The following is an 8,894-nucleotide window of genomic DNA, read 5'->3' on the forward strand; positions in this document are numbered from 1 at the left end:
AGTGACAACTCCATTTGGCCTTTTTGAGTGGACCAGGATGCCATTTGGGTTGTGCAACGCCCCCGCCAGTTTTCAGCAGTTGATGGGGTTGGTCTTGGGAGACCTGAGTTTCGACACTCTTCTTGTCTACCTGGATGATATTATTGTTTTCTCCCAGGACTTTGACAGCCACTGTGCAAGACTGGAGGCAGTGTTCAAGCGGCTCCAGCAACATGAACTGAAGCTGAAGCCCTCAAAGTGCTTCCTTTTGCGGCCAGAAGTCAAGTTTCTTGGCCATGTGATTTCAGCCAAGGGAATCCAGGTGGACAGGGAGAAGGTCGGTGCTCTTGATACCTGGCCAACCCCTAAAACTGTGAAGGATGTGAGACAGATACTGGGTTTCATGAGCTACTACCGGCGGTAATTTTTTGAAGATATTTTTCTTGGGGATCTTTGGTGTTTCTAAAACCCCTCTTCTCATTCATTTTATTTACCTTGTGTTGGTTTTTTATTGATAATATTATCCCTCTTCCTGAGCATTCTGACAAACTGTGAGGATAATTTATCATTTCACTGGGGTCCTTAAATAAATCCCTAGTTAATGTTCCAGTCGTTCAGTTGTTTGAATTCTTGTGCCGCTCTGAAGTGGGGGCGCCCCGCCTTTTCTGGTTTGGAGTAAGGTAGAAGAGTATCGTGCCAGTGTAACTTTGGTACAGAGTGGTCTCCGCTTTAGTCAGGCCCTAGATATTAATTTTCCTAGACCAGAGGCCAACCCAAAGAGGTACCCACATACTTACTGTTGTAGGTACAGGGGTTTCTAGCACTAAGGGGTAAAGACCAGATCTTGCGCTCCTTTAGCCTTTCAGGGTGGCCCTCATCATTCTCCCCTACCTAGCGGGATTATTCTCCGTTACACTTTATTCTCTGCAGCGACTTTTGAGAGGAGAACAGACTGAACGCTGTGCGCTACATTGCGCAGTTTGGCACAGCGACGCAGCAATGCCACATCAGATCACCCTCCTCCTCCTCCTGCTGCTGCACGTGGCTCTGATGCTGCACAGCCTGCCGGCAGAAGCTGTGCGCGTCCGCAAGAAGGCCCCCAGGACCTGGTCCTGCCTGGACCTGCCGGAGGAGATCCTGGAGCAGATGTTTGGGCGCCTCTCGGTGGGCGTGATGAGCGCTTTTCACCACGCGCTGCAGCTGGAGCCGCGGGACAAACTCAACCTGACCTGCCCGACGGCGACACGAGACGCACGAGACGAAACGTCGTCGCGTAAATGGGTCTCCAGTCTCCGGCTGGTTCGTCTGCAGACGCTCTGCCTGAAGAAGTGTGAAGTTCAGGATTATGATGAGGATAAATGTGTGGTTCCAGGATCTCCTACGACCCGGCCCGGTACCCTCGCTACATCCCGGAGGCCTGCTGCCTGTGCCAAGGCTGCCTGGCCGGGCCGCACGGTGAGGACCGCCGGCGGCTCCGCAGCACGCCGGTCTTTGCTCCCTCCGTCGTCCTGAGGAGGACCGGCTCCTGCGCCGGGGGCCGACACTCCTACGCCGAGGTCTACGTCTCCATCCCGGTGGGGTGCACCTGCGTGCTGCGGCTGGAGAAGGACCGGGACGGCCGGGCCGCCAACCAGAGCCTGGACCGGGCGCCGCTCAAGGCCGGGAGGCTTCTGTCCGGGGGGAAGAAAGTATGAAGCCCTGCTCCAGCGCCGCTCCGCCCGCCTTCTCCTGATGTGAAGGACTGGAATACAACATGCTGGTTGGAGGATCGGCATGTTGTTCCTGTTTGTTTCCTTCCACAGCCCAAAAACAGACTGGAGGTTTTTCCCTTGTCCTGTTCGGCAGCTGGGGCATGCAATATTGTATGATTGTAGCCTTTTACTGTCTGAACAGATTTTAATATTAGCAGCAGGACGAGACTGAGTCTCCTCCTGCTGTTGCCTTTATTTAAAGCTGGCATCCGGCATGGCTGCCGGACAGGACCGGGACGGAAACGCTCAGAGAGCAGGGACAGAAAGAGAGAAAGATAAAGAGAGGGAGAACGGGGGGGGGGGGGGGGGGGGGGGGGGGGGGGCACAACCTATGTACAAAGTCACAATACAAAACAGTGTTGTCGACGCACCACACACAACCGAGAACAATCCCAAACCCCCAATCCAGACAACACCAAAACAGAGCCGACAACCAACAAAGAAAATTACAGAACCATACATACATTTTTTTTTTTTTTTTTTTTTTTTTCCCCCGAACCATATTAGTGAACAGACCAGGCCACAAAATAAAAGGAGGTGTAGGGGAGGAAGGAAATGCAAGGACACCACAAACCCTTTTTTTTTTTTTTTTTTTTTTTTTTGAATATAGCTAGTCGTAACTAGTAGTAAACTCGGGGCGTGCATCAAGAGAGGTCTGCTACAAATCACCATTAGTCTAACCACCATAAGAAGACAAGGTAACCCAGTATGTGAAGAGTGATTAAAGATCAACGTGATCATGTGAATATGATGGTGACAGTGATGGTGATAGTGATCATGCATATACGACCTCTGACCTCTGAGAAGGCCAGAAGCAGGCCAGAGAGGCCCTCAGAGCCCAGACAGCCGGCGGTCATCACAGAGCCCGGATCCAAGCCTCCCCCCCAGGCAGACGCCCCCGCTCCGGTCCAGAAACGGGGCAGAGGAAAGCCCCGGCCGGGGACCCCGGCAGCCCCGGGGCCCGGGCCCCGCGGAGCCACGACCGGCAGGAGCCGGTCCACCCCGGGCGCCGGACGCCCGGGGCGGGCGGGGCCGAGAGCCCGAGGCCCAAGAGCCCAGGAGCCAACCCCCCACACAGGCGGAGGGCCATGACCCACCCGGGAGAACCAGCCCACACGGGCGGCTACCCACCCCAGGCCAGTTCATCAACATTACTGTGGGTTCCAGCTGCAGTGTCTGTCCACTTCGTCTCCACCAGCGCCAGAACGATGTCCTTCAATCCAGAGAACTCACCCAGTCCTCCTCCACCGCTCCCACCGCGAACTGGTCTGACGTTTGGGCGCTGCGGTCCAGACCGGTCCTGGTCTCGCTGTAAAACTCCTGCAGGGCGGCCAGAGTGTGAGCAGACAGGGTGGGAACGCCGTCATCATCACTGTCGCTCATGGCGTCTGGAGCTGGAGCTGGAGCAGGACAGAATCCAGAAACACATCAATAACATCCGATTTATTTTATTTCATCTCTGATCTGACTTCATTTAGTCCTCTTTTGAATGAGTAGCTTATTTCTGGTCACAGGAAACACAAAAACCAACTAATACTGATCAAGAAAACTGACCAAGAAAACAATTAATGGTTTATTTATGCATATCTTACTAATCCTGGAATAATCTCGATATGTGCAATTTACAAAAAAAAAAATTCACTGAGAACGCACACACACACACACACACACACACACACACACACACACACGCACGTGTTTAAATCATGGACAGGATAAGAAGTAAGAGGAGAAATAGTTTGGATTTGGAAAGATTTGTCTGTGAGAATCAGAACACAGACAACTCAACAATGTTCTCCTGAAACAAGCTGCAGGCAGGTGAAGATTCTCTAACAGGGAGAAAATAACGCTGCTGCGAACACGAAACAACTGTCAGGTGTAAACACTAAAGAGAAGGACTCCCGCTGCGTCCTCTCTCCAGACTGAATAGTTCAAACAAAACAGACGGTTTGGTTCAGGCTCTCAGATTTCCTTCCACCAGAGGACTCAGACGGTCGGTCACTTCAAAGTGGGATTTCAACACAGAAACAAACGCAGACGGTTCGAGATCAGTGAGATCGGAAGGAGCTCAGGGACCGGAACCTTCCACCGATGGAGGGAATCCAGAGAAATCCCGCAGAACACACGATTTACCTGAGCTCAAACCCGGGACTCACGCAGCTTCAGTAGCGACCAACTTGCGACCAACACGTGAAGTGTCGCATGTTGATGACGTAGCAGCAAAGTACGGCTCCTGCGGAGGGACACAGGGAGGGTTCCGCAAATATGTATATGTATATGCTCATCAATATTGCACTGGAGATTACTGATTTTAATGTTATTTGCAGGCTTAGAGCCGTGATGTGCGGCCCATAAACGCCGGCCGCTGCTCCTTCCAGAGCTGCTGTTTTTTGTTTGTTTTTTTCTTTAGCCTTGACTTTACACACCAGTATTTTATCCTGGTTCTACGTGCTTCGGCTTGGCTCAGCTGTTCTCCTGGACTGGACCGATGAGTGACCCCGGGTCTACGTCAAGCTGCCAGGCCAAATTTTGTTTTTTTGTTTTTTTGTGTGTGTTTATTGTTGACATCTACACTGTGGTAATTGTTTGTTGTTTTGTTTGGTTGTATTGTTTAACATCTCTGTTATTGTTGTGTCCATTTTCTTTTTTTTTTTCCTTTCTCCCTTCATTTTTGTTTCTTTTCTATTGTATTGCAGGTTTTGTGTGTTTGAATCATTGGGTCGGCCTTTTTCCTATTATTCTTTGGCCAGTGGGAAAGGGTTACTTGATTTCAAATACGATTCCCTCCAGGGGCTTTTTAGTGAAAACCTCTTTCCCATAGGCGCGTAGGCCAAAAGTAACAGCTTCAGCATTTGTTAAAGCCCAAAATTTGCTGAGCACTTGGTCCCCCATTTCAGAAATCCTATCTGTGGCCCTGGTTGTGGTCACTTTCCTGACTGGCAGTGGAGGAAGCCTGGGAGCTTCACTGAGACAGGAAGCGTGGCTCCGTCTCCTCCTCGGCCTCACCTGCAGAGGCTCCTCAGACTCCTCCTCCCCGAGGAGTCCGCCGCCCCCCCTCCAGCAGGAGGCTCAGTCGCTCACTTAAAACTGCAATGAGAGAAACACAGTGAAGTCAGTGTTCAGGCCAACACTTAAGATTTACAAATCTGCCACGTAGCATGATGGTGGCATCAGGGTCTGAAGGGGTGTGTATGGTACCTGGGGCGTCTCAGCTTGATGACGCTCTTCATGCGTCTGGGCTGGACTGGCTTTTCCCTGGAGTCCAGCCGCTCCACATCAGGTGTCTGAAAAGAAAAATACCAGACAGAATAATCAGTCAGATCTCCGATATGAGCCAAACACACCTTCCGTCCCAGTTGAACTTACCGGCTCACGTCGGGGGATTTTGGCCGCCGGTGCCTGAAGCTCAGGACTCCGGGGTCTCTTGGTGGAGGAGACACAGCCAGACGGTCCCTCCCCAGGACAGACTCTGGGGTGAACAGCAGCTCTGGCGCCTCTGCCTGGAGGCTGTAGGAGACAAGGTGAGGGAGCAGGCATGTTACAGCAGCACCAAGACTGTTACTGTTCAGACTGGAGAGCCAGACATCCAGGATGTCCACATGAGAACATTCAAATATCAAGTCATCAGGAAATGCTAGATGGGTCTACAAACCGTGTCCACTTTGGCCTTCTTTGCCACATTCCAAGATTCCTGGCTGAGTCTTCTCTTCTGAGCTGCAGGACGACACACCTGCTGGCCCCTGCTGGTCACTGAGGCGGAGAGCGTCATGCCGTCTTCCAGGTCGCCACATTTCCTGGCGAACATGTACACTGCCACAACATCACATCAACAAGTGAATACAATCATTCAGAGTAAGTCAAAGAGACTGATTTCTTCTTGATCCAAAACATACTGACCATATTCAGTGAACCTGTGCAGCACAGCGGTGATGTCCAGCGGCCGTCTCAGGACTTCCTGGTTGAGCAGCAGTCCCAGCCTCCACCTGGTGCTCTTCTCCTCTGTGAACCACACACAAAAGACAAGAACACTTGTGAGCCCAGACAACAACACACAACACAACAGAAGAATGGAGTCTTCCTCAGAATGGCATATCCTTACCTGTTGTGGAGATTCTGGGGACCTGGAGAGGGCTCTGGGATGGTACGGACCAGGGAGATCTGCCAGTCCTTATCCAGATATCCCACCAGAATCCGGACTTTGGCCTCGACCAAGCCCACCCTGACAAAAAGAGACAAGAACTTTAGAAAGAGCGCAACACCACTGGAGCTGCAAACCAGAATCCAGCTCTGTTTCTACATTAAAACCAGTGACGAGTCACAGAAACATGATTCTACTGTTCCTGGCCATGCCAAAGATTTGAAGACTGTTTTAGGTTTACTCACCATCGGAGAGCCTGACTCTCTGACGTGTACGAGGCGTCCAACTCAACGTAATGCTTTTAAGGAGAGAGAGAGAAACGTTTTCTCAACAGGAGTCATATTTGAATTCTACAGTCATAAAGCATTGGCCTTATTCAGAGAAGTGGACACTTCTAGTCCATGGCACTGACACCAACCAGAAGAACAGCTTGAAGGGCTGTCCACTCAGAATAAGAGCACATGTGAGTGTTGGGCTGACATTCCAGCCATCAATACGTACTGGTACTTCTGCCCGAGGTCCTCCATCTGGAAGAGTCTGGCCCACTCAGCTCTTCCGCTGTAGACATCCTCGGTGATGCTCCAGCCTGTGGAGGGGAGAGAAACAGCTTTAGGACAAAAGACATCTCTGGCTTCCAAGAATCACATCCCTGAAGGTTTGGTAGCAGCAGAGTCACCAGCGTCTGATCAGCTTCATCATCTGATTCAACATGCGATTCAACCACGGAGCAGAAAAGAGACTTCATACCTCGGACAAACTCCTGGGTGATGACGGCCATGTTGGACTTGGCCATGTTAAAGGTGGAGTTCTGCTGGGGGAACGCTGGGGTCATTATGGGCATCAGGGGGAAGCGGTCGCTCCAGGGAGCCTGAAAACACAGGGTAGAATGTATCATCATGGTTTCAACAACAGAAGCGTTGCATTCCTCTTCCTGTTGGATCATGATGCTGCTTTTTGCATCGACTGTTTGTACAGAAAGAAACCTCATGTTTCTTACCTGGGAATCCCAGGAAGGGAGCTCCCTGTTCTCATTTCTCAGGCGCACCGGGTTGTTCCAGTCCCTGAAACACACAAACAAATGAGGCTCTGATTATCATCTGCTACTTTCAGCAAGCAGTGGAAACTCAGCTCTGCTACGATCTCTACACATTCCAGCGGTTTCCTCCAGTGACAGGAAACAGAGGATTAACTCACCACGTGCTGTAGAGCCGGAAGAAGTGGGTCACCAGAGCCGCCACGGTGGCGTTGGGGTACAGCTGGCAAACCCTGGCGACCAAGATGGCCCATGAGATACCGCCCAGGAAGCCCAGCCTGTTGGAGTAGATCTGACGCTCTGGAGGAAAAGCAGAACAAAGATTAAACAGCAGCAAAGGTGTCAGATTGAATTCTGGGTGTGAATGTGACGGGCAGTGAGGAGGACGGAGGACATGATGCTCAGGATGTTCAGTCTCCTCCGTCCCCAGCTGGCTGTGGGAGGTCTGAGTGGGCTTTACTCACTTTTGGCCCAGACCTTGATGACCCTCAAGGTGGTGCGGAAGAGGTGCTTGTTGGGAACACACCTCAGGATCTGCTGGCTGTCTCTGTAGCCTGGAGGGAAAAACACACAGTGACATTAATAACACTGAGAACCAGCTGGTGTCAACAGAGACCAGCAGGGAACCAGTCCAGGGTGTTTCAGAGAGCGCTCTGTCTCTGCACTCTGATGCTCACCGTTCAAACTCCGCACACAGCGTGGATCCAGACCCCTCACCAGATCGTCGTCCATCAGGTCCACCGTTTCCGGGACGCTGTCCTCCGGGTACTGGACGTACACTAAGTCCATCTACGGAAGCAAAAACAAATGAAGTGAGAACGTGTGAACAAACACAAAGGTGACTGCCACAGTGTGCTGGTGGTGTTTGGATAGTTACCTTCTCTCCTTTATAGGTCAGCTTCATGACCGGGACATGCGCCTTTTCGAAGGCCTGAACACAACAAGGTTCAATTAGTCACTCTTTCACAAAAAAAACACTTTTTACACCTGCTTTTCATGTCCAGAATGTCTCGTCTGCCATGAAAGACGCTACTTACCAGCATGTCGGTGACCTCTTTATTTGCGGCCAGCTTGCGGCAGAAGGAGGAGAAGAAGTGGTGCCTCTGGACGAAGCCGGGTCCCACGCAGACGGCGTCGATGTCAGAGCCTGGGGAAACAGCACACATTGAAATGAGGCCAGATTCAGGAAACACTGCTGAATGTTGAAAAAGCATCAGCTCCATTCCTTTCACCTCTGCACCGAGAAGCTGTGAGCCCACGGGCATGAGTTTGCCTCCAGCGCTGCGCCTGATGGATTCCTCCACATTCTGAAAAAAACTACAATTAGAAAGTGCTGTCACTGAAGCAAGAGTTCTGTTCCATTTCTGGGCTCATTTTAACACAAACAACATTTTCTTACCATCTTGACACACATCTCATCCAGCCACTCAGTGAAGAGGGACCCCAGAGACTCGGCCACCTTCTTCCTGGAAATGAAACACACCGTTTCAAACGTTTGCTCACCAAAGGTCCATGCAGTCAATACTTTGTGCTTTTCAATATATCAAAGAAAATCCCTTGAAAAGTGTTTTTCTTACTTGGTCATCGTGGTCAGGCGGTCCTCATAGACATCAGCAGCTGCCATGAACCTCGCCAGACTCTTGGTCAGGCTGATGTCTTTCTCTGTGGGTGGAGCCTTGCTGCTGGGCTCCATGGTGCTGGAGACCCCGCGGTTTGGCGGCTGGGGCCTGGGAGGTGGTCTTGGACCAAACCGCTGAGTCTTCCTCATCCTGAAAACCATATGAACGTTTAAGTCAAGTTTCAGAGACCCCCATTCTCACCAGAACTCAGAATTAATATCACTATTATCATGTGATATTGTCATGTAACCTCTAACTGTGATTTTCCTCTCAAGCTACAGCTTCTGTCAGCTATAATGCTTGAGATAGTATGAAGTACAAATGTTTGACTTTAGGGAACAAAGAAACTCTACCTGGTCTCCTGTCTTACAGCA

At 51.0% G+C, this 8,894-nt stretch overlaps 2 protein-coding genes across 2 annotated transcripts; one reads left to right on the plus strand and one right to left on the minus strand.

Annotated features, from left to right (window-relative positions):
* Window positions 1–978: 978 nt before the first annotated feature.
* LOC115400077 (interleukin-17D-like) lies at window positions 979–1,673 on the plus strand. Its single transcript, XM_030107728.1, has 2 exons — window positions 979–1,307; window positions 1,352–1,673. The coding sequence occupies exons 1-2, from the start codon at window positions 979–981 to the stop codon at window positions 1,671–1,673; spliced, it is 651 nt and encodes a 216-aa protein (XP_029963588.1).
* A 1,272-nt stretch (window positions 1,674–2,945) lies between these two features.
* LOC115400078 (poly(A) polymerase type 3-like) lies at window positions 2,946–8,669 on the minus strand. Its single transcript, XM_030107729.1, has 18 exons — window positions 8,479–8,669; window positions 8,301–8,367; window positions 8,142–8,148; window positions 7,939–8,048; window positions 7,779–7,832; window positions 7,579–7,690; window positions 7,366–7,455; window positions 7,063–7,201; window positions 6,866–6,929; window positions 6,616–6,736; window positions 6,370–6,454; window positions 5,852–5,949; window positions 5,628–5,729; window positions 5,383–5,540; window positions 5,105–5,230; window positions 4,929–5,014; window positions 3,959–3,963; window positions 2,946–3,130 (listed from the first exon to the last, which is right to left on the minus strand). Exons 1-18 carry the CDS (start codon window positions 8,667–8,669, stop codon window positions 2,946–2,948), a joined length of 1,800 nt encoding a protein of 599 aa, XP_029963589.1.
* Window positions 8,670–8,894: the final 225 nt, after the last annotated feature.

The sequence above is a fragment of the Salarias fasciatus genome, chromosome 14 (genome assembly GCF_902148845.1).
Source record: "Salarias fasciatus chromosome 14, fSalaFa1.1, whole genome shotgun sequence".
In the NCBI taxonomy this organism is placed as follows: Eukaryota; Metazoa; Chordata; class Actinopteri; order Blenniiformes; family Blenniidae; genus Salarias; species Salarias fasciatus.